The sequence below is a fragment of the Typopeltis vanoorti genome, chromosome 1 (assembly GCF_054136105.1).
Source record: "Typopeltis vanoorti isolate ZY-2024b chromosome 1, IOZ_Tvanoo_1.0, whole genome shotgun sequence".
Classification (NCBI taxonomy): Eukaryota; Metazoa; Arthropoda; class Arachnida; order Uropygi; family Thelyphonidae; genus Typopeltis; species Typopeltis vanoorti.
In genome coordinates this window covers 158,565,505-158,592,532 of record NC_143549.1, presented here as the reverse complement: position 1 = coordinate 158,592,532, position 27,028 = coordinate 158,565,505, and the positions used below count along the sequence as shown (strand labels likewise).

Sequence of the window (27,028 nt, the reverse complement as noted above, 5' to 3'; positions counted from 1 at the left end):
AACTGACAGACTGTATGGTTGACAGGATGAAAGAGTTGAAAAGTACGTTGATCAAAATGAGATATGAGATGAAAAATATGCACAGTGAGATCAAAATTTAGTGTGAATAGGAATGAAAAAGCACAAAAGTATAGCATAAAGGAAATAACTTGATGAATAACTCGAGAGCAGCAATGTATGGAAATTCCATTACCAGCCACGTGATAAATGAGAGAGTACATAAGGTCCATTTTCCAGGAGAGAAAATTAGCAGCATGATTGATGTGTTGGATATGAGAAGTAGACAAAAAGGAGAGTTATTGGTCACTGTTGGAACAAATGATTTGGTTGGACATAAGGAGAATGTAAGGATGGATATCTTGAGGTTATTGATGAGAGTAAATGATAATAGTGTGATGGTAAAGGTAGTCAGTGTGTTTCCAAGGTATGATATGTTAAGTTTGAATGAAGAGTAAGAATCATGAATAGCATGTTTGTGGAGCTCTGTGAGAAGAAGTGAGTGGAGTACTGTAAATGTGTGCAAGGTATTTCAGGGAAAAATAGATTTGTACAAAAGTCATGGGTTTCATTTAAATAGATTGGTGACAATCTGTTGTAGAGATTGTTACTAGAAGAAAGTACAATGGATAATGTGAACAAGACATCAGAAAAAGTAAGAGGTGAAGTGAAGGATCATGAGAGAGAGATCTTTCACTTCATCTCTTCCCAGGAAAGGAAATGGTGAGATTGCAGTGGTTGTAAATGAGAATAGTAGTAGTAGTAGTGCAAGAGATAACGATGAGACAACAAAAATCATAGATGAACCGGGAAATAAGAGGAACTGGGATGAATAGATAGACATGGAATAATGAGGGGGAATGTTGGAAATCATCATTATAGTGAATGTGTGTATGAGGATAGTCATGATAGGAATGGGATAGACTATGATATAAGGGGGAAGTTGTGTCTCAAGACAGAGTGAGTGGTGAAGAATACAACTGGAACTGGTGAGGTGTGTGGAAATCACAACTAACAAGCAAAATGGGTAGAACTGGTTATAGACCTAAAAGTTAACTACTGTGTTTATTTACAAATGCCAGGATCAGAAATAAAGGAGATGGAATGGTTTTGCTCAGTGAGTTTATTTGTTCAAAAATTTTTGGAATAGGTGAAAAAGCATGGATGATGTGGATGATAAAGATGACAATAAGGATGATATCCTGATGGGAATAGAAATGGAAGAGTGTTATTTTTAATGAGGATAGAAAAGACAAGAAAGGAGCAGGTCCTGTTGATAATAGTAGGCAAATCATGTCTGCACAAAGTGGAGATCTGAGATGTAAATAGTGACACTGGTTTGGAGTCAATATGGTGTGTGGTGGAGATGTGACAGGAAGACATATTTGGTCAGATATTGCTATAGGCAAGAGAATGTGGAAGGTGGCAAAAAAAAAGAAATGTATAAGTGACTTGGATTAGTGAAGAAAGGACCAGTGATCATTATGGGTGATTATAATTATAGTAATACAGATTAGAATGAAGAGACAGCATTTGGAAATAAGGAAAACAATTTTCTCAAGTTTTTGAGGTACAAACTATCCTAAACAGTATGTAAGGGAGGACAAGAAAAAATCAAGTACCTTAGATCTCATCATTTCATAAGAGGATATGGGATTGTGAGTGAGGTATCACATTTCTGCCCAGTTAGTGAAAGCAATCATAAGATAATCGTTTGGGTAGTGGCTAGCCATAAGACTTCTGTGAGGAAAGGATGTATGTGGAACTAGAAGAATAGTAATTATGAGAACTTAGGAGACAGGTTGGAGCACTTGAATGGAATGAGAAATTAAGTGGGATGGTGATATGTGATATCAAGGTGGGTACAAAATGGATGAATGACAGGATTAAGCAAGAAATATTGAAGATGTGACTGAGGGGACAGCACAAGATGAACAGTAGAGTAAGGAAGGGGAAATTGAAGTGGTGCTTGAATAAACTGGATAGCATAAATGTAGAGAATGAGAGATCAAGTGTACAAGAAAAACAGAGAAATATAGAGACTCTGGGTGGACAGAGGAACAGCGCATGAAAAAGGGTGACATTCCAAGAGGTTGTGAATGTGCGTGTAAACAAAAAAGGAATGGGGATGACCTGGGATGTAGGGAAAAAACAGTTGGATTTGAAAAAAGGTTCTGGAATGAGTAAGGAGAAAAAGAAATGGCTCAAGTTAAGTATGGGGAAATCACATCTAATAAGTGGTATCAGTGAAACTTGCTATAAATCCAGGAATGAGCTGTTATGTTTGTATACAAATGCTAGAAGTGTAAGAAGTAAGAGATGGAAGGTTATTATGTATTTCGTGAAGATAGAAAGGGTAAAAAAAAAGAATGTGGAGTGCTATTGATGATAGAAAGAAAGTCATGTCCATACAAGGTAGAGATGAAAGGGAAAAATAGCAGTAATAGTTTTGAGGCAGTATGGTCAGAGAAAAAGGTGAATATAATGAAATACATTTTTTATAATAAATTTAGTTTAATCCTTTATCCAAGTGTGAGCAAACAAAGTTTGCGCCTGAAAGTATCTTCAGGACTGAGGTAACGTGGTACACACCAGGGCAACTCGTTGCAAAGGTGGAGCAAGCTACCAATACTCCTGTCTCAGTATCTCCTATAATGCAAAACACATCTCCTTGCGGATATGTCTAATGTTCTGCATTAAGGAAAGGGCCACTACCCAGACTAGTTTCGACCTTTATTGAGGTCTCTTCAGTGGGAGCCAGGCCCAAGCTGAGATACTAGGCAGAAGCATTCGCAGGTCATCTCTACCTATAGGAGTTGCCAAATGGTGTGCCACCCATTTTTAATAAATTACTCTGGATTTAGAGAAAGATGTTGAAAGTTTATTTTTCACTTGGTTAGAGTATAATAAATTTAGTTTAATCCTTTATCCAAGTGTGAGCAAACAAAGTTTGCGCCTGAAAGTATCTTCAGGACTGAGGTAAGGTGGTACACACCAGGGCAACTCGTTGCAAAGGTGGAGCAAGCTACCAATACTCCTGTCTCAGTATCTCCTATAATGCAAAACACATCTCCTATAGGAGTTGCCAAATGGTGTGCCACCCATTTTTAATAAATTACTCTGGATTTAGAGAAAGATGTGGTTATTGGGATCTCCACTTGGGCCTGGCTCCAACTGAAGAGACCTCAATAAAGGTCGAAACTAGTCTGGGTAGTGGCCCTTCCCTTAATGCAGAACATTAGACATATCCGCAAGGAGATGTGTTTTGCATTATAGGAGATACTGAGACAGGAGTATTGGTAGCTTGCTCCACCTTTGCAACGAGTTGCCCTGGTGTGTACCACCTTACCTCAGTCCTGAAGATACTTTCAGGCGCAAACTTTGTTTGCTCACACTTGGATAAAGGATTAAACTAAATTTATTATACTCTAACCAAGTGAAAAATAAACTTTCAACATCTTTCTCTAAATCCAGAGTAATTTATTAAAAATGGGTGGCACACCATTTGGCAACTCCTATAGGTAGAGATGACCTGCGAATGCTTCTGCCTGGTATCTCAGCTTGGGCCTGGCTCCCACTGAAGAGACCTCAATATCGACATCGACAGAACGCAGCGGATTCCAGAGACAGTTCCCGAGGACCCCCGAGAAAGCTCCGGCCGAAGGCAGACGTCTACCTCTCAAGAAGATCCAGTTTCAACGGCCCGAAAAGAGAGCTCCATGCTCAGATTCCGCAGTAGTACCCCAGCTTTGGTAAGACCTTTTTTCTTTTTATTGCCTGTTTTATCCGTCTATTCTGGTATCGCTTTGTTTGCGGCGAGGAACGCCCAACGTTCCTCGATTTTGCCCCCCCCCCCCTCCTTACATTCCCTTTCTACACCCAGTAGTCAGGAATTTCTGTAACCATGTCGCATTTTTTGCCTAGAACTAGGACGCTCGGTATCGAGCTCACGAAGCCCGTAGATCAGCGGGCGTTAGCGAGAGCTCTAATCGAAACAGTAGGGGCTGAAAATATATACGGTTTTATACCTTATGGGAACAATAGATTTCAAATAGTGGTCAAAAGCGAACAAACAAAAAAGAAATTATTAGAGGGTTTCATTTGTTGTGGACAAACAATCAGACCGTTTCTAGTAGGGAGCCTGCGAAAAACGCTAAAAATAACCAGGTTTCCACTAGAATACCTAGAGAACGAACCTGAAGTCAAGAAATTCTTTAGCCAATGGGGGGAAATTCACGAGATTAAAGCAATGGAATATGCAGACTATAAAGGATGGAAAACAGGAGACGTTGAAATCCAGATTGACATGAAAAAAGAAGTCCCCAATTTTGTTTTTTTGGGGGGAACGAGGGTAATGGTGAACTACCCAGGTGTGAAAAAAAGGTGCTTTAGATGTAATTCGGAGGAACACCTTGGGGCAGATTGCCCTCGAATACAATGCAGAAATTGCAAATCGTCAAAGCATAAAATGGAAAGCTGTACAGAACCCTGTATTAAGTGTGGGGCTCTGACCCACAAATTGGACACATGTCCGTACAAGACACACTCAGAAGCAACAGGAGGGACCATAACACCGATTAGGGCAACGCCCATCGGGAACCCTGAGAAAATATCAAGGAGCGATTTTCCGGAGCTCGGCCAGCAGGCTGAAAAGGAAGCAGCAACGGAAACGAAAACCCCAAAGATACCCAAGGCAAGCCGCCACACACAGAACATCACCAGCATCAATGTGGCAAACCATGAAGCTTGCAGGAAAGAGGAAGAGGTCACACCCAGCGCCCCAACAAAGCGCGCAAGAGAAACGGAATCACAGGAAAAGAAAAAAGCGAAACAAAGCAGCATGATGTCATCGGAGGACGAAACAGAGACCACAGGTCAACGTCGAACAATAGGCGCAAAGCCCCTCGACAATGACGTTACAATGTTAGAGAGCCTACCCCCAGTAATGGATCAATTGGCACAACCCCAAGTCCACGAAATGGACTCTGACGAAGACAGGGACTCTACAGACAGGCTTGTCATTGTCTCGGATGCTCAAAGTGCTACCAGCTCCGACGAGGAACCAGAACCGGGTTTCATAAAACAAACACCAGATAACGCCCCCTCCTCATTCTAACACCAACATGGAAGTTAAAATCGCAACTTTAAACACTAACGGACTACGCAACCCCTTTGCGCAAAGCGCTGTCTGGAGGCTAATGTTAACACACAAAATTAATATCCTCCTGATACAAGAAACCCATTTCTATAAGCATTGGGACGTGGAGAACTTCTCAAGAAGCTATCCGGTCACCAGCTACTGGTGCTTCGGGGACGCTCACTCGCGAGGGGTGGGGATACTAATTCGCCCCCCAATCGCGGGGGGGTTCTTCAACGTCCAAAAAGACGCCACAGGACGCCTAGTAACGGTGGACTGGAAGTATGGTGGCCGTACCATCCGACTTGCTGCAGTTTACGCCCCGAACAATCCATACCACAGAAGTGGTTTCTTCTCTGCCCTTGAAAACTATCTCCTGGGAGCAGAACACCTAATAGTTGCAGGAGACTGGAACTGTGTGGAAGACACACGTCTAGACAAAATAGGCGGGAACGCAAACAACAGAACTGGCGGCATTGCCGCTTTAAATCGATGCTGTATAAATTTTGACCTTGTCGATATCTGGAGGCGGAATAACCCCGCCAAAGTAGAAACTACGTGGGGCCGCGGCCAGATATCGACAAGACTAGACAGGGTGTACGTGTCCCAAAACCTGGAACAATATGTTCAGAGGATACGTCACACCGCAGTGCATAACTTGACAACCGACCACAAGATGGTCATACTAAAAATCACGCTCCCAGAGGTGATGGAAACAGCCAGAGGTCCTTGGAGGCTCCCTCCTACCTTCCCCAGTCTTTTCAGCGACCAGCTACAGAACCTCTGTGACGGATGGACAAACACCAACTGGGACTGGGAAAACTGGCTGACCTTCAAGAGGCAGGCTAGGGAACTGTTCCAAAAATGTGGACGCGAAAGGGCCTACCAAAAACGCAAACGGCTGAGGGATCTCTACAGGGAACTCGGCTGGTACCGGACAAACGAACGGAGCGGAGTTCCCTGCGGAGATCTCATCAGACAAGTAGAAATAGAACTGCAGCAAGAGCGGCAGAGTAGAGTCGAGGACCTCGACTTTCGAACGAGACTCTATCTCAGACATTTGGAAACACCTTCCGCCGCATTCTACAACCAACAACGGGTGGCGGCTAATGATGAGAAAACGATTCACCAGATCGAGGAGAAGGGCCAGATTTTACGCTCAACCCACGAAATACTCGGTCACTTTCATCAGCAGTATATCGGTATCTTCTCTGACCGGCAGGGCACGGATGACTTCAGTGAGTGGGACGCAACACGTTTTCCCGATCATCTTAGTGCCCTGCAGGACAGGCCGATAACTGCAGCCGAATTAAAGGCCACGTACAGAATGATGAAAACAAAGAAGACCCCAGGGCCAGACGGACTGGGGATAGAATTCTATAGATCTATCTGGGAATTTGCATTGGCAGCGTTAATAAACATCTTTAACGAATTCCTCACTTCGGGAAACATCCCCGAGGAATTCGTTAAGAGCCACACCATCTTTATCCCCAAGAAAGACCGAGATCGGACTTTGTCGAATAACTGGCGTCCAATCTCCCTAACCAACGTAGACTACAAGATTTTTGCAAAAATTATCTGCATGCGCCTTAAGGGTGGTATCGAAAAAATAATAACAAGCTCACAGGTCTATGGGATCCCTGGTAGATCTATGGAATTCAATCTCTTTTTGTTAAGAGACTTGATCAAACTGGCCAAAGAGAAAAAATACCCCCTGGCACTTCTCTCCACCGACCTGGAGAAAGCGTTTGACAGCGTCAACCACAGGTACTTGCAGAACATCCTACTAAAAACAGGCGTGGGCCCGAGACTTCGGCGTACAATTAAAAACATGTATGCGGAAGCCACGACCCAACTATCTATTAATGGGTTTCTAACAGAACCAATCCGCATAAAGAGAGGGGTTAGGCAAGGCTGCCCGCTAAGCCCCCTCCTCTTCTCCCTAGTATTAGAACCCCTAATCAAAAGAATTGATAACACCCCCGCAATTAACGGTATTCCACTGCCCCAAGGCTCCAGACAATGCAAAATAGTGGCATATGCAGACGATGTAGTGGCTACACTCAGAGACTCTGAGTCCATCTATATCTATCTGCACACGCTGCAAAAATTCAGCATAGTCAGTGGTCTTCGTGTTAACGCACAAAAAACCCAAATCAAAAGTTTCGGAAATTTCCATAGCACTGGACTTCCCTACTGTTTAACGCTACAGGCACAGCCTCTAACTATACTAGGCGTGCCCTTTTCAGACACCCTAGCACTACCAATCCAAAAATCGCAGGAGACAAGCAGGGAAAGGATAAGGCTGTTCAAACCAACCTTCTTCTCCTTTTATGGCAGAGCGACAGTAATAAAAACAATCGTCACCCCAATGCTGATGCACACTGTCAATATCACAGGCATCACACTGGCACAAGAAAATAAATTATCAAAAGAACTCCTGGATTTCTTCTGGAATGGGAGAAAACGCGAAGTAAAGAAAGAATATCTACAACTCAAACAGGAAGAAGGGGGTTATGCTCTGCCCGATCACAGAAGCTTGCTACAAGCAAACACGTTCAAAACCGTACGGAAGGCCTTAAACTCCAACCACATTTCTGGCCTACTAATTAGATATTTTATAGGACTTTTCCTCCCCCTCTTTGGGATCACGGACTATGCTGGACCCCGCGCAAGGGGGGTGCCCAAGTGGTACCGTACAGTAGTGAAATCGATCACAACACTCAGAGACAGAGGAATAGCAATCCTCACACACAAACCCAAAGCAGTATACTGGGATTTCTTCCAACTTTCCAGGCGTGATACACCCAATCTTAGTACAAATAATGAAATTCTCTTCAGAAACATCAAAAATAGCTGGGGACAGCCTTTTCATCGGGATCTAGCCTGGAGAATAGCCTACGGGCGGCTCCCGGTGAAACAGGTGAAATCCCGGTATGTACCTAACCCGTGCGACCCATTCTGCGATGTCTGCCGGGACGTGGAAACGGTGGACCACTTCTTTTATTTTTGCCCACCAGCCCAACGCATCTGGCGGAGACTCAGCACAGCATTGGGAATCCCCATGCTGACAGTAGAAGAGGTAGTACGACTACAATTCCCGCCACCAGTCCAAAAAACCCAAAAGTTCACTATCTTCCTAATCAATGTACTAAAATATCACATCTGGAAAGTACGGAAAAAATCCCAGGTACGAGACGCAAATTTAATGTATGCAAGAATAAGAAAAGGTTTCTTTTTCTACTTACACAAATTTCTTGCACAAGAAAGGCACTTACTAGGAGACTTTAAATTTGTGAATCAATACTGCAAACCACCGATAATATGCTTTCTTATACAGGGACGCATCAAGCACTGTATATCTCTTTAGAACCCAAAAAAAACCCACCATCCCCCCCCACCCCAGGAAAAAGAATAACCACTCTGTTTCCCCTAGCCACAAAGCTTTCGCTGGCACGGTTTCTTTACTCCAAACAAGGGGGGGAGAGCTGAGAACCCGGGCGGCGAAGGCTTACTGCGAGGCGGTGCCGCTCCTCGTGAGCGGCATCTCCCGGGCCAGTCTCTTCCCCATTCTAAGTCCCAGTGGTACCAGGTATACAAGTTCCTCAGTAAGTTCCTATTCATTCCTACTTACCGGACCTTAAGTCCCGTTATTTTAGATTTAAAATAAATATTTAAACAGGTCCTATTATTTACATCCTGTTTAAAAAAAAAAAAAAAAAAAAAAAAAAAAATATATATATATATATATATATATATATATATATATATATATATTTACCTGGAATAAAAATAAGGATATAACATAAAAAGAACCTCCATTAATACTGGAGTAAATCATTACTTTAGATAAAATAATATGAGAACTATAGACAAAAGTCTATGTTTAACCTTTTCTGAACAGGTAAATTGAGATTATATGTTACAGACCAATTAGCCAATAAGGCTAAACAGGTTGACTGAGGCCTCTTTTTACCTCCTACTATCCTACTCTATCTTATATCATACTCCTCTTTTACTGTCTGCTGATCCTCAGCATGCTTTATTCTCCAAAGGCCAATGATGAGAGACATGAACTCCCATTCTACCTCAATAAAGGTCGAAACTAGTCTGGGTAGTGGCCCTTCCCTTAATGCAGAACATTAGACATATCTGCAAGGAGATGTGTTTTGCATTATAGGAGATACTGAGACAGGAGTATTGGTAGCTTGCTCCACCTTTGCAACGAGTTGCCCTGGTGTGTACCACCTTACCTCAGTCCTGAAGATACTTTCAGGCGCAAACTTTGTTTGCTCACACTTGGATAAAGGATTAAACTAAATTTATTATACTCTAACCAAGTGAAAAATAAACTTTCAACATCTTTCTCTAAATCCAGAGTAATTTATTAAAAATGGGTGGCACACCATTTGGCAACTCCTATAGGTAGAGATGACCTGCGAATGCTTCTGCCTGGTATCTCAGCTTGGGCCTGGCTCCCACTGAAGAAACCTCAATAAAGGTCGAAACTAGTCTGGGTAGTGGCCCTTCCCTTAATGCAGAACATTAGACATATCCGCAAGGAGATGTGTTTTGCATTATAGGAGATACTGAGACAGGAGTATTGGTAGCTTGCTCCACCTTTGCAACGAGTTACCCTGGTGTGTACCACCTTACCTCAGTCCTGAAGATACTTTCAGGCGCAAACTTTGTTTGCTCACACTTGGATAAAGGATTAAACTAAATTTATTATACTCTAACCAAGTGAAAAATAAACTTTCAAAATGAAATACATTGTTGGATGTTGCTATAAACTTCATAACATGGAAGGTAATAACCAGGAAATGTATAACAAATTAGCCAAGCAAATGGAAAGATGGGTGATTTTAATTATGGCAATATAGATTGGGATGATGAGACAGCAACTGGAAGTAAAGAAGAGTTTTTTCTCAGGAGTCTATTTTAGGGCCATTGCCATTAAAATATGTTAATGATATTGGTGAAGATTTTAATGGGGATATTTAGTTGTTTGCAGATGATGCAAAGCTGTAACAAACTATAAGGAGTAGAGTAGAGTAGATGTTGGAGCCTTACAAGAAGACTTGAAAAGACTGAGTGCATGGGCATGGAAGTGGGTATGACAGTTCAATGTTGCAAAATGTAAGGTTTTAAAATTTGGGAAACAAAGATGGGATGTAGAATTTATGCTTGGTGGAGATGCATTCTTGGAGGAAATAAGATATCTTCAGGTAATGATAAATAAGGATCTAAAATTTAGAGAAACACTGCCAAATTCTGGGAATGGTGCAGAGGACAATGACTTGTAGAAGTAAGGATATTCTGGTTCTATTCTGGCTCTGATTAGGCCATATATGGACTACTGTGCACAGATTTTCAAAAGGGAAGAGATGTTGGAGAGAATTCAGAGGTGACTGATGAAAGTAGTTTCTGATCTCTGGAATGTTGAATATGAAGAGAGCTTAAGAAATTGCAATTTGCAGTGTCTAATGGATTGGAGGAAGAAGAATGATATGATAGAGACATACAAGTTAGTAAGGGATTGTTACAGGATTAATGCTGAAGAGATTTTACAAAATGTTGGAAGATTGGGGGGAAAGGGCCTGGAAGCTATATAAGAAAGTTGTGAGCAGGAGAGTGAGAAGTTCTTTTTTTTTTTTTTGCATGGAGAGTTGTGAATGACTGAAATGCATTGTCTGAGAATGTGGTTGGTGACTGCAGAGAATGTGAATGTATTAAAGGCATAGTACGATCAGCTGTGTGTGTGTGTGGGGGGGGGAATGAAATCTAGAAGCTACTGATAAATGCCTAGAGATATAACCAGACCTTGGATTTATTAGTAATAGAATAGCTAATCTGTGCAGTAAACAGACACTTGCATCAAGTTTTCCCACCAGTCTGATTTAAGAAGATCCTACTTAGAAGACACTTTAATTTTAAAAAAGTTAACTGGAAACAGTTCTCAAAAGTGGACATAAACTTGTCCAACATTTCACTCAGACGACAAATTTATAGAAGGTTCATCTTTTCATAATTTCAGGTTTCATTTTTTAATATATTCCAGTCCATTCCTTTAGTGTTGCACGATGATCAGCATTCATATTAGAAATTATGGACTTTACAACCGTGTTATAAATAACTCTTTTAATTTCCTGACATTTCGATCTTCATATTAAGATCATCATCTGGAGCATATACAAATATACAGGACAAGCTGAGTTACATTACATACAGTAAGTTATGGGTTATTCTACGGGCATGACCCTAGCGAAAAAAAAAAAAAGTTAAATTATTTAGAAACTACATCAAGCTAAATTCTATTTATGATAACATGAATAAACATTCTTTCTTATAGATAGTTTTCTTTCAGTAACAATGAGGTCATATTTTTAGCATTACAATTGTAATTTTTGATTTAGGTTCCTGGATTAACTACAGTCCTGTTTATAGTTACTCTTAGAGAGGAAGGTTCCGTGGTGTCGAATATGTGCCTTCCATATGTTTGGGATTTTTAGACCATCATTATAGTTCAGATTGGGGTATGGAATGCTGATAGGGACAGCAATATCATTCCAAATTGCACAAACTAAAGAAAAAATTCACCTCAACAAAGGCACAACGAATATACCACCGCATGAAGAAAGAGCTACTCAGAGAACAGATCCAGGTTACTAGAAAGAACTTAGCCATTACTCAAAACCAGCTACAAAATGTAAAATCGGAACTTTCAAGTTACTTAAATGCAGATATCTGGATTATCCTGGAAAAGATTACGGACAACACGGCGAACAATATCCTTCAAACGAAGAAAGAAAACCTAATTTCCAAATTTATTATTATTATTATTATTATTACGGGTGACTCCAGGGAGTTCTTAGATTCATCAAGGAAGGCCCTAAACATCATGTCCACACAACTATACGACATTCTTACAGTATCTATCATACCTTGCCTTGAACTCACTCACCGTCATAGCACCCACAACAGACTCTAGCAGCTTATTCCACTCATTTACCACTCTAAAAGTAAAGAACCCAGCTCTAACACCCCTGCTAACCACATTCTTGCCCAGCTTCTATAGGTATCCCCTAGTTCACCCACCACCAGTCCTGATCTCAAAAATATCCTCTGAATTAATCCTATAGAAACCCTTTAGCAATTTGAATGTCTCAATCATATCTCCCTTTTTCCGCCTATCAACTAATTTCTGCAACCCACAAATCTTTAACCTATTCTCATATGGTTTATTCCATAGGTCCGCTATCATCTTAGTCACTCACCTCTGGATCCTCTCCACCTCCTTCCCCTCAAGAAGGAACCTAGTGACCAAATCTGGGCACAGTAGTCGAGATGAGGTCTTATCAAGGCTCAGTACAGAGGTACAATAACTTGCTTGTCTCTGCTTGTCAAGGTATTTTTCAAGAACCAAGTGAGTTGATGAGCTGATTTAGCTACTTTTGCAATGTGCCCCCCTAAACTTCATCTCCCTATCCACTGTTGTGTCGGAAATAACTGGACCACTCTGTGTCCGCCATTTGTTTCAGCCACAACATGAGAAATTACTCACTTAAGATAAAGACATGCTTGAGCTCTCAAAAGAAAAGGCATAGAAGCAATGAATAAAGTGTAATTTGAGAGTATAGCAATTTAATCAATAATATTATTGTAAGGTAATTCAAAAGTTATGTTAAGTGACCTCAGAGTTGATAACCAATCAGCGGAGGGTCTCATCATTACGTATCAGTCCATGACACAGCAGAAAAATCCGAGACGTCATCCGGTAACCCCTGCAGTAAGAGTTCCATCAAGAAGGCCACCGAGTAAAGAACGTGACCATATGAGATGAATCAAAGACGGCCGAGTGAGTGATGTAGACAGAGAGAGAGGGCACTCGCTGCCATGATATAAGGGTGGCGCGCTCTTCAAACACCCTCTTGTTTGCTGCATTTTTCCTGTGTGCCAGTGAGAAGGCCATGAAGGCTGAGGATGCTTGTCGCCGGTTTCCAGCAACCTTCCACATTGCAGTGGTTTCCGTTATGTACGAGTCATCCAACTGTACAACAAGGAACCAGAAGACAGGGCCATTGGTGAGTTACCGCCAATGTGACTACTTCGAAGGATTCAACACTTTGAAAGGACTGAAGAAAGAAAGACAGCAGAAACGACAAGGAAGTCTTGTCATATCCGAGGAAAAATCAGCCATAAAACCAAGGGACAACTTCGCTGAGGAGATTAACCGGTAAGGCAAATATTTCTTACCCTATATGCATAAGAAGTGCTGTATAAACCAGTGTGAACAAAGAGAAAGGGGAAAACTTTAAGCATAGCCTTGCTTGACCCGACTAGGAGATCTGTTTAGGACAGAACATCTTGTTGGGACCTTCCTGCTGTGACTTATGAAAGTGTGTATGTGTGAACTTTTAATGGAACAGTTCAAGAAACGAAGTGTTATATGAAATGCATTGATTGAAGGTACTACTTTGTACATTGAGCCTGTGAATTGCATAAATCTTATAGCAAGGAGATCAACTCTCATAAGATTTGTAATTAATAAGATTGAGTGAAAATATCATGTATAAATTTGAATAACTTAGGCAGAACTAACATGTTGAATATTGGCAGAACTAACATATAACAGAAGTATCATTCAATCTTAGAGCACACCACTGAAGTAACGTTCATTAAATAATGCTTCTGAGTTATGATTGCATAACCCTGTATTTTAAGAGGTACATAAGAGAGATTGAATGAGCTCATTGCATGTGTGCAGAAATGTATTTCTTGTATATTAATACCATTGCTTGATTTCATGTATATTATAATTAGTAGTATTAAAATGCATTGTTTTAGATCAAAGTTTGCATGTTCTGTTAAACGAGACTGACTTATCACTTATTAAAATTTCAAACCTGTGTTAGTGAAGGGGAAACATTTGTGTAAAAAAAAAGGGGGGGGCACGACTATATACCATGTGTTCCCATTACTAAGTGTTATTGTAGAGATAGTCATTAGAGTAGACCTAAGAATCAGGAATTAGTTGGCGGCTGGTGCAGTCATTTAAAATTAAATAAACTTGCCGGAACTAACTCCTGGTACAAGTAAGAGATAACTAGCTAGACAGAAGTAAAGGATAAAATATAAATAAAGAAAAGTAAAAACTTAGAAAAATTAATAAAAGAAAAAAATAAAAGGCATAACACCACCAACACTCCCAAGTCCCTGGCCTCATCAATCTCCTGGAGTACAGTTCCGCCAATGTGGTACACTGCTACTAATCTTTTCACCCCAAAATGCATAACCTTACATTTTGTCACATCAAATTGACATCCATTCTCCTTAGCCCAGAACTCCAATCTATCCAAGTTGTCCTGCAATATTTTGACATCTTCTGCATTCACTGTCGCCCTACCCAACTTTGCATTATCAGTGAACAAATGAACTGTTCCTCTTAGATCCTTCCCTATATTGTTAATGAACAAATTAAACAGCAGTGGTCCAAGAACAGAACTCTGCGGCACAGCAATAGTCACAGGCCGTCTTTTGGACTCTACTCCTGAACAAACTACTCTTTGATATCTCTCCATCAACACCCTCCTATCCATCTCACTAACTCTATATCCATTCCCATATGTTATAGTTTACAGATTAGAATTTCATGTGGTATCCTGTCAAACGCCTTTGCTAGGTCCAGCAGTAATCACTGTAAACCCATTAACCTTATCCAGTTCAGCCATCACCTTGTTATAAAAGTTGAGCAAGTTACTGAGGAATGACCTACCCTTCACAAAGCCATGCTGTCCCCCGTACAGTATCTAATTTTCATCAATCCATTCCAGTATTTTTCCCTTGACTACTTTCTCCAAGACCTTGACAACAATTCCTGATATGCTGATCAGTCGGTAATTTGCAACCGTAGTCTTGGATCCTCCTTTATGCAGTGGAACTATTTTCCCCTCTTTCCATGCCTTCGAGACTAAACCAGACCCGAGACTCAGATTAAACAACATGGTCAAGGGTACTGATAATTCTTTAGCCACCTCACACAAGACCCGTGCAGGTATACCATCCAATCCCACAGATGTATTCACATTAAGGTTCTGTAATAGACTATTCATCTCCACTTCATTCATCACAATTCCTGTATAAACTAATGGTTCCTTCATTTTTTCAATGTCACCACCTGGATGATATACTTTTGCAAAGTGCTCGCTCAGTAACTCCACTATATTGACTGATTCAGTGACCTCCTTACCATCATTATTCCTTAAAATCATTTTGCCATGTACAGTTTTTTTCTTGCTTGCAGCATATTAAAAGAACTGTTTGGGATTCTCTTTATCCTTCACAGCTAGTTTCCTTTCATAATCCGCTTTTGCTTTTTTTACTACACTCGTTACCCTTCTGGCCTGCACTTTATACCGTTCGTGTGCCTGCAGGTCACTTCTTTCTTTAAATTCCCTCCACAGTTGTTTCTTTTTTTGCAGCTCAAGCTTAATGGTGTTATTCATCCATTTAACCCCTACTTGTTTTATTATTCGGATCCTAGGTATACAATCAGCCATAACCTCCTGTAAATGCTCCTTGACCACTTCCGCTCTATCGACATCCAGCCCTTGCAGTTGTACATACCATGGCACTGAACCAAGCAATCTCCTATGCTTGTCATACTTGCCAGCACGGTAATTCCACATATACCCTGTCTTAATCGAAAATTTCACACCTTTAGCCACCTCCCAGGTCAAGACCTCATGATCACTCTCACCAATAGGTGGCAACATGGTCATATTCATTACAGTCAAATTCTCAGATGCTATTACCAGGTCAAGCACTCTCACACCCCTAGTATTTTCAATTACATGCTGTCTCAGATAGTTATCCCTTAATAATTGAATAAAATCCATTTCCTTCCTCACATGTGTCCTCTCCTCCTGTCAATCAATGTTACCATAGTTGAAATCCCCCATAATAATTACCCTCCTTCCACTCATTTCATCAATTTGTTTATGCATACTATCTCCACCATCTATTCCATCACCTGGTCTATAGCAGCACCCAACTGTATATTTTATTCCGCCAGTCTCAATCTCACACCAAATAGCCTCAAATGAGCTCTTTTCACTGTCTTGCAATACAATTTCAATTCTTCTTGGCTGCAGTTCATCGGCTATCATCAATAACACCCCTCCCCTCATTTTATTCTCTCTGTCCCTCCTAAACACACTATAACCTACACATTCTATCCCACTAACTATATCATCTTCCGTCAGCCATGTTTCACTAATGCCAATAACCTGTGGCCAGGAAGAGCCAATCAAGGCTAAAAATTCTTCCTTCTTGTTCCTAATACTCCTGGCATTAGTATACATGAAATGCAGTGATCCCTTTGTCCCACCCCTATCTTGATGCGTTATTCTAAATATCCCATTCCCAATTTTTGTCCTTAGTACTGGCTCGGGTACACTATATACATTCTTACACTCAACTGTCTCACTGACATCTGCATATCCACACCCCCCCCCCTTCTTGATAGTTCTATTTTCCCTGGTTCTGCACATCCATTTTCACTTCATTCAGCAACACTTTTTCCAGTCTCCGCACACCTAATCCATTCAAATGCAGGCCATCCATCTTGTATAAATCCTTTCGCCCATCAAACTCATTCCACACGTCCACGAATTCCACACCACACCGTCTACATAACCTGTAAATAATGTCATTTGCGATTATGGCCCTCCTTCTAAACTCCTCTCTGGAGTTTTTCAGAAAATTTCATAGACTAAAAGATCAACAAAACCAATGGCCATATTCAAATTTCTCCACTATGAACAATAACAACCAACCAGATGCAAGAAACAGCAGGAGCCACCAATCGCCTGCAGGTAACGTAGTGAACCTATCCCATGCTTTAAACAAAGATGAACTCTCGGTACTTAACAAAGGTCTAAATTTTGCCATAGCATCCAGATCGATAAACAAAATGGAATTTATTTGGAATATCGAAAAAGGCTTATTCATCCCAAATAACATAGCAGACAAAATATGTTTAGAATCCGCCAACATTTTAAATCATAACAAAACAATAACAAGCAAGTTAACACTGTAGTAAAATCATTAAAATCAAATCCAAACATCGTAATAATTAGAACCAATAAAGGAAGTGCCACCATTATTTTAAACAGACCCACTTATTTAGAAAAAATTGAATTTGCTCTTCTCGGACAATAATACATACCAACTCGTTAACTACAACCCAACCCATAGAATAAAAAGAAAAGAGAGAAACTACTTAAGTCAATTACCACTTGGTCAAAGATACGGTCAAAAAACTATTTCCGCACTACGCTTGTTCCTCAAGAATCAACACTCAAGAAGTTGGTAGGTCATTCCCCCTCCTATTTCAGAAACACACACACAACACTTCATAAACATTATCAAAGACATTACATTAGAAAACGATGATTTATTAGTCAGTTTTGACATCTCTGCCCTCTTTATGAATGTCCCAATCAATGACACAATCCTTCGTTTACAAAACAAATTCCCTCCAGATGTCACAGTGCTCTTTGCACATGTATTACGTTCTGGCTATTTTGTATGGCAAAATGCTTTCTACCTACAAAAAGCAGGCACAGCCATGGGCTCGCCATTATCCCCCCCCCCCTCATTGATAACTTTTATACGGAACATTATGAGAAACATGCTCTGGATTCCTCTCCTTTAAAACCCAGTCTGGCTTAGATATGTTGACAATGTTTTTGCAATCTGGTCCCATGGCCGCCAGACACTAGACACATTCCTTAGTCATCTAAACAAACAACACAAATGCATACAGTTCACAACTGAGATTGAAAATCAGAACATACTTCTGTTTCTAGACACACTTGTCACACGTCTTCCTTCTGGAAATCTTTCCTTCACTGTTTACCAGAGACCAACGCATACTGGACAATATATACACATAAACTCCTACCACCACCAAACACAAAAGCCAGGTGTCATTAATAGTCTATAAAACAGGGCTCTGAAGATCTACTTCAGCGAACATGCACTGAAAGACGAATTTAAAGTTATCAGCAATACTTTTCAAAAGTATTGTAAAATTTTTTGAGGTCTTGTAAAATTCTCTACAAGACCTCAATAAAAAACAAAGATAAACCAGACTACAATAAAACTATAACCATTCCTTACATTAAAGGGACATCAGATAAAATAAACAGAATACTACAAAAATACAACCTCAAAGCCACCTTTTAACCTCCTGCAAAATTAAAAAGCTTACTAAACTCATCCAAAGACCCACTTCTTCCGCTGGCCCACCCTGGAATATACCGTATTTATTGTATATATAGAGGAAACAGGACGCCCAATTCCTCTCAGACAAAAAGAACATAAACGACACATTAAATATAATAATTATGGTGAAGCTGGCCTTTCTGATCATGCCCTGAACACCTTACATAGAACTGCCTGGAAAAGCACTAGTTGTCTACATCACACCAAAACATGGTATGAACGCAAATTTAAGGCAGCCTATGAGATTATTATCAACCACCCAAATCTAAACAATAACGATGGTCTAAAAATCCCAAACATATGGAAAGCACATATTCAATACCATGGAACCTTCCTCTCCAAGAGTAACTATAAACAGGACTGTAGTTAATCGAGGATCCTAAATCAAAAATGACAATTGCAATGCTAAAAATAGGACATCATTGTTACTGAAAGAAAACTATCTATAAGAAACAATGTTTATTCATGTTACCATAAATAGAATTTAGCTTGATGTAGTTTCTAAATAATTTAACTTTTTTTTTTTTCACTAGAGGTCATGCCCGTAGAATAACCCATGATCAAATCATTGTTTCTGTAACTTGTATGTAATGTAACTCAGCTTGTCCAGTATATTTGTATATGCTCCAGCTTGTAAAGTCCATAATATATTCCAGGTTTTACAGAACAGAACAGGGAAATATATGAAAGATATTGTAACCTATACAATAAAGGTCCATTTTCATCAGAAACAATTGACACAGGAGAGGAACTTATAACAGCACTGTCTGAAAAAAGAAGTCGACAATGGGCACAGAAAATTAAAAGCTTAGATATGAAATGTAGCAGCAGGAATTCCTGGCTCTCTGGTGATCCCGCAACAGCAGAAACCAAAGTTAATATAAATGAAAATCAAATTGCAACTCAGCTATCTCTGAATGGTAAACCAAGTACTGAAGGAAAAATACCTAAAGATTACATTAAAAGAGATCGGGATTCAGAAAATAATTTCTTTGAAGCACCATTTACTAATAGAGAATGCCCTAAAAGCCTTAAAAACCAGGAAACATTGCTGGTATAGATGATATCAGAAATGAGACACTAAGGAATCTGGGAGAAAAGGCAACAGAGTGGCTGTTAGAATTTTTCAACTTTTGTTAAAATTTGCTAAAATACCCAGCATATGGAGGCAAACAAAAGGAATACCTATCCTGAAACTGGGTAAACCTGCTGAGGATCCAAAGAGCTACAGGTCTATAGCTGTTTTATACACAATGCTGAAGCCGTATGAGAACAGACTAAGTCCAGAAATAGGGAAAGTACTGATAAAAGAATAGGTAGGATTTAGACTAGGAAGCTCATTCACTGGACATGTATTAAACTTAACATAGTTTACTCTGGATGGCTTTGAAAGGGGGTTAGCACTAGGAGCTGTATTTATCGATTTGACAGAAGCAGCAGCATATGACACACTAAATCTTAGAAACCTTATAGTCAAAATTTACAGCTTGACAAACAGCTATCGGTTATTTAGGTCACTGCTGTTCAGCAGGAGATTCTTTGTTGATTTTCTAGGAAAAAAGAGCCGATGGCACATCCAGAAAAATGGTCTACCTCAAAGTGTGCTATCTCTCCTCCCCTCCTCTTCAATATATATATATATATAATAATGACTAACCTATAAGCCCATGGTCAAGAACCTTCTTATATGCAGATGACAGGGCAATAGCTTATCAAGCCAAATTCTTTGATGACATTGAGAAGCAGCTCACAAGAACTAGAAACGCTTACAGTTTACTATAAAGAAAACCAACTGAAACCAAATCTCAGTAAAACCCAAATGTGTCTTTTCCATCTCAATGATAGCGAGGCAAGGAGAAAGTTGAATATAAAATGGAATGGTGTGAAATTGGTGAATTATCCAAATCCAACTTACCTGGGTGTTACACTAGATAAAACCTTAAATTATAAGTGACAGACAGAGAAGATAGCAGCTAAAACTCAAACACATAATAATATTCTGCACTGATTAAAATCATCTCGGTGGGATGCAAGTCCACAAGTACTGCACGCCTCTGCACTGGCACTTTGCTTTTCGACAGCAGAGTATGCTAGCCCTGTTGGGGAAAGATCGTCACATGTCAAAATTATTGGCAAGGTTCATAATGAAACATATTGGCACATTATCGGGTGCCTTAAGCCTACAAAAACCTAACACCTATACTCAGAGTAGAGCAGAAACAACTAAATGATCAATGGCATCATTTGTATGGACATGTTGTGGTACTTAGGAGGCTAAGATCAAGATAAAGTTTTATTCACTCAATGGAACCATTGGTTGATTCCATAAAAGCTACAAGGTCAATGTGGCAAGAACAATCTCCAGAGGCTCTGAACTTAAATGAATCTCTTCCTTGTGGCTTACATCTAGACTGGCAAAGATGGAAGACACTGAATAGACTTTGTTCCGGAATGAGCAGATCAAAGCAGAATATGGCCAGATGTGGCTACACAGACAGTGACAGTTGCTCATATGGTGAAACACAAACCATGGATCATCTTTTGCAATGCTGCTTAATAGATAATAATAATATATGGACCCAAGAAGATCTAATGTAGTGTAATGAAGCTTTAAAGTATATTAGTCACTGGATGAGTGAAATTTGATATTTTATGTTTTTGCATAATATTTTATGCAAGTGGCATTTTTGTCTTTTTGCTTTTAATCCTTATTCCTGTTCTATTTCTTTAAATGTATGCTCTTACATTATCTCTAGTTCTCACATGAAATAAAATAAAAAAGGAACTGATATAACCTCAAAAAAGAACATACAAGGATAAAAGAAAATAACATAAGTTACCTTCATAACTTTGCTGCTATTATTTCTTTCTTTTAGTCACACAGTTGCTTTAATATCATTTTTGTTCTAAGTGTCTATCAGAACTTTTCAGACTCCCCCCCCCCCCACCCACCCTTTGTATGGCAAAAGGGACCTACTAGATGAATCTGTGACTCCATAGGGTTTGGGATAATAATAATAATAATGAACGGTATAAGGGGATTGTGTGGAAATGGGGTGTGGGGTATAGAGGGTAGTTTGTCATTGGAAAGCCTGAGAGTACAGTGAATGTGAACATGAAAAATGAGTTTAAGGTATGGTTTGATGAGATGTGTATGTGTGACAGTGTGTACCTCTCATTAGATGGAAGTCTAAAAAAAAAAAAAAAAAATCAGCTGATGCCTTTTTATGCCCAAGTAGGGAGTAGGCGAGGCCGTTTAGCCCTATCTAACTTTTGGAGACTGAGTAGGCAGTTCAATCTCCACTGGCAGCCAAACAGAGACAGCTGGCCCAAGGCTATCACTAATTTAGCGGCACGCAGTAAAGAGAGACGGCTCAACAAGTGCCGCCATCTCGTGGTCTCGGAAAAAACTCATGTACAAAGATTATTTAATAGTATAATTTTTGCCTGTGTATCACAGGCATCCTCAGTACATATTAAGCTCAAATTAAACAATAACTGACAATTCCAAAAAGCACCACCTAAGTAGCTGGTGTAAGATAACTAAACTTTTTTTTTTTTAGGAAATTTATTGACCTTTGTAGTTATCTTACACCAGCTACTTAGGTGGCACTTTTTGGAATTGTCAGTTATTGTTTAATTTGAGCTAATATGTACTGAAGATGCCTGTGACACACAGGCGAAAATTATACTATTAAATAATCTTTGTACATGAGTTTTTTCCGTTATTAATTAACACAATATATTTCATGTCTGAAAATAATGTGGGTTCTACGGTCGATTTTCTTGAGTTTACGGGATGAAAACCCCAAGTTTCTGGGAGAAAAAACCCGCTTTCTCATGCCAGAGATTGACAAACTCGGGAACTGGTCGAAAAAAGGCTTAGATAAATTTCCTCTAGTCGACAACTAGATTCGAATCAAAATCTTCCTTCGTGCAGTCAAGCACCGTGGTGTACAATTGTCTGAAATTATTATTAACAATAATAATATAATAATAATGATAATAAAACATTACCATTTTAATGAAAAATGAGAAATAAAAGCCAAACTCTTAAAAGATCCAATTTTCTTATAGTGTAAAGATGTCTGAGTATGTAATACAAGAAAGATGTTATCTGTTTCAAATCTGAAATCAGGTGTTGAATCTTCTGATTCAGACAAAGAATAGAAAGATTGCAAGAAAGAAGAGTAAGATATGTTTTGTGACAATAGAAATGGTAAAAAGGGAAGGGGGGAAAGTGTTATTCATGATAGAAAAAGAGTTATGTCCATACATTGTAGAGATGCAGGAGGGAAATAGTGACGGTGGTTTTAAGCAATATATTGTGAGATAGAAGTGAACAGAATAAAATACTTACTTGGATGTTGTTCTAGACCTGGTAATGTGGATGGAAGTGACCATGAAATGTATAATCAAATTAGCCAAGCAAATAAGAAAAGGTTGATCGTTTTGGGTGATTATACTTATGGCAATATTGACTAGGATGATGAGATTGCAACTGGAAGACAACTACCTCAGGCAGTATATAACAGTGCACATGCAAGGAGAGTCTTGATCACCTCATCAGAGGATGTTATTATAAATGAGGTGTCAAATCATACTCCAGTTGGCGAGAGCGACCATGGAATGATTACCCAGGTAATTGCTAGCAGTGTGAGGACCTACGTGAGGAAAGGGTATATGTGGAACTACAAGGGTGGTGATTATGAAGAGCTCAGAAGACAGCTTGCAAGTGTAGCATGGAATGAGTAGATGGCGCTGGAAAGAATGATCAATGTAGCTTGGGGGATATTCAAGAACGATCTAGCAGAAGCAATGTCTAAAGATATTCAAAGTGTCAGAAGGTTAAATAAGGTAGGTGTGAAATGGATGAATATAAAGAGATTATGCATGCAATACTGAAGAATCAGGTAATATGGAGACAACATAATCTTCAGTTCCATGAGGATTACAAAGAACAGGCAAGGAGGATGACTTGGTTGGTAAAGGAAGCAAAAGTGAAGTATGAGCAGCAGTTAGCTAATGAAGTCAAAAAGAATCCTATGGAGTTTTTTCGATATGTAGACAACAAAAAAAAAAAGAATGATTATGGAAGGATGACAATGATTGGAGAAAATGGTATAAGACCAACTGCTGCAGAGGATATAGTTGGGATTTTTAATGAGCAGTTCATAAAGGTCTTTCATTCTTAGGAATGTGACATCATAGAGAGTTTGAGAGCAATTGTTGATGATGAGGAGGAGAGATTGACTGTAAGCGAGCTGGTGGTATATGGAGAAATGATAAGGATGTGGGACTTGATAATATATCATCCGTATTTTGAAGGAATGTGCAAGGGAGCTGGCATCTACCTTAACAAATTTGTTTAATATGAGTCTTGCAATGGTTCAACTTCAAAAGGAGTGGAAGGAAGGCAAGATTGTGCTGCTTCATAAGGAAAGTGACAGAACTCATGCATCAAATTATAGGCCTATCTGTGTATCACTTGTTTTGGTTAAAGTGTTGGAGAGGTTGGTGAGAACCAGGATGGCATGGATTTGCTGTCCATCAAAGGGAGGGACTAAGGAGATTGATACACAGTAGTAGTATACTTAGATTTTGCAAAGACTTTTGATAGATTACCATATGATAAGTTGATAGTCAAATTAGAGTGCATGGGGTTGGATATTAAACTAGTGTGGGACTGAAGGCTGATTATCTGATAGTTATCAGCATGTTGTATGGAGGGAGCAATACCTCGGAATATGAAAGTCGCTAGTGGTGTGCCTCAGGGGTCTGTTTTAGGGTCATCGCTGGTTAACCAGTATGTTAATGATATTGGTGAAGATTTGAATGGGGATATTTAGTTGTTTGAAGATGATGCAAAGTTGTGACAACCTATGTAGAGCAGATGTAGGGATCTTACAAGAAAACTTGAATAGACTGAGTGAATAGGTATGGAAGTGGGAATGACAGTTCAATGTTACAAAATGTAAGATTTTAAAATTTGGGAAACAAAGATGGAATGAAGAATTTTCCCTTGGTGGGGATATATTGTTCAAGGTTGGGGAAACAGATCTTGGGGTGATGGTGTATTAGGATATAAAATATAGAGAACATACTGCCAAAATTGTGAGGACACACAATGTCTAGGAATAGTGCGGAGGACATTGACTTGTAGAAGTAAGGAGATTCTGGTTCTATTCTGGTTCTGATTTGGCCACATATGGACTACTGCGCACAGATCTGGTCACCTGGTTTTGAAAAAGATGAAGAGATGCTGGAAAATGTCTAGAGGCATTTGACTAAGCCATTTCCTGATCTCTTAAATGTTGAATATGAGGAAAGTTTGAGAAGATGTAATTTACAGAGTTCAGTGGATAGGAGGAAGAGGGGGTGATATGCTAGAGACATACAAGTTAGTAAGGGGGTTTTTATGGGATCAATGTTGAGGAGGTTTTTCATAAAATAGTGGAGGATTAAGGTAGAACAAGAGGTCATCCCTGGAAGCTGTATACGGAGCATGTGAACCAGGGAGTGAACAAGAAGCAATTTTTTTTTTTGGATGCAGAGTTGTGAATGATTGGAATGCCTTGCCTGAGAGTATAGTGTCTGCAGATAATTTAATGTGTTTAAGGCAATGTATGATGAGCTGTGTGTATGACAAAGCAACCTCCTAAATGAGTCTTTGACTGCATGAGAGGACTCAGAATAATAATAATAATATTGCCACCTCATCATCCACGTTATTATTATTATTATTATTATTATTATTACGGGCAACTCCAAGGAGTCCTTAGACTCATTGAGGGAGGCCCTAACATCATGTCAAGAACAACTATTCAACATTCACATGGTATCTATTATAACGCGCCTTGAACTCATTCACAGTCATGTCACCCACAACAGACTATGCAGCTTATTCCACTCATTCACAACTCTCCAAGTAAAAAACCTAGCTCTAACACCCTTGCTAACCACACTCTTTCCCAGTTTCCATGGATGGCCCTAGTCCTCCCACCACCAATCCTATTCTCAAAAATATCTTCTGAATTAATCTTATAAAAACCCTTCAGTAATTTTAATGTCTCAATCATATCACCCCCTCTTACACTTATCAACCAATTTCTGCAACTCACAAATCTTCAACCTGTTCTCACAAGGTTCATTCCATAGAACTGCTATCATCTTGGTCACTCGTCTCTGGATCCTCTCCACCTCCTCCCCATCAAGTAGAAACCCTAGGTGCCCAAATCTGGACACAATAGTCTAGATGGGGTCTTATCAAGGCAGAGGAACAATAACTTGCTTGTCTCTGCTCATCAAAGTATTCTTCAGTAACCAAGTGATTTGATGAGCTGATTTAGCCACTTTTGCAATGTGCCCCCTAAACTTCAACTCCCTATCCACCAACACTCTGAAATCCCTGGCCTCATCAATCTCCTAGAGCACAGTTCCACCAATGTGGTATACTGCTGCTAATCTTTTCACCCCAAAATGCATAATCTTACATTTTGCCACATTAAATTGACATCCATTCACCTTAGCCCAGTCCTCCAAACTATCCAAATCACCCTGCAAAATTTTGACATCTTCAACCATATCTTTTATGCTTTCATTTATTCACTTTTCATAATCTGTCAACAAAAAAAGGTGCTTCTTTTTCTTTAAAATTTTCTTTTTATTACAATTCATTTTAAACAAAATATAAAATTTATTGTAAACCTTTTTCAAGTTCATTTTGACATTACAATATTATTTTTCGACTTACTGTTTCCAGTTTGATTTTATATTGTGCTAAATATCAAAGTACAATTTAATTCACTGGAAGAAAGTTAAATGGCATATAACTCACTGAAAATGGTAGTGGTCTCAGCAAACTGTTTAACAAGCAGCTATAGAATTGTAATGGGCAAATCTCAAAGGAGTAGGCTGAGGTGTAAAACTATTCCAATTATAGAATTATATGCAATTATACAGGCTTCAAATTACAGTGCACTATATATTTGGAGTTGTGGTAATGTCTTGAGGTGGCTGGCATATACAAGAACCAGAAGCAGCAAGATTCTCTGTATTGTTCTCATGGGAGTGTTTAAGGGAGATGATGTTTAACAGAGTAGTTAACCTACATATTACAATACAGCAACAAGTGCCTTAGTGAAAGACATGAATATACAGTAGAATATCTAGATTTTGCAAATGCCTTTGATAGACTGTGACATAAAACTGCAATCAATAGGATTAAATAACAGATTAGCGAGCGTGAGTCACAAAATTCAATGGATTTTTTTAAATAATTGCATTATTTAAAAAATTGCATTTGGAAATACAAAATGCATATGGATTAAAATATATAATGAAAAAACCTCACCTCTCTTATTTCTTCAGCATATTGTCTCCTTAACTGTAAATAAAATATTTAAAATCACTATATTGATAAAAGAAAATATTTTATCAATATATTGGGAAAACTGGGCATTAAATAAATAAATAATCAAACATAAGGTCATTTTTACATAATACATTTGTAATGTTCTGTTTTTCTATAATTAAGTTGATATTTTATTTTTTAATATATATTTCCATAATATCCACAATATCCACTGATTATTATTTAGCAAA

The 27,028-nt window shown here is 39.2% G+C and overlaps 1 protein-coding gene across 1 annotated transcript in view; it reads right to left on the bottom strand.

Annotated features, from left to right (window-relative positions):
* LOC150110579 (cilia- and flagella-associated protein 43-like) overlaps nucleotides 1-27,028 on the bottom strand; it is a 609,434-nt gene that overhangs the window by 24,596 nt on the left and 557,810 nt on the right. The window contains exon 23 of the mRNA XM_090401881.1: nucleotides 26,778-26,810. Within this exon, the coding sequence (XP_090258007.1) occupies nucleotides 26,778-26,810 (33 nt within the window). The remainder of the gene's footprint in view (nucleotides 1-26,777; nucleotides 26,811-27,028) is intronic.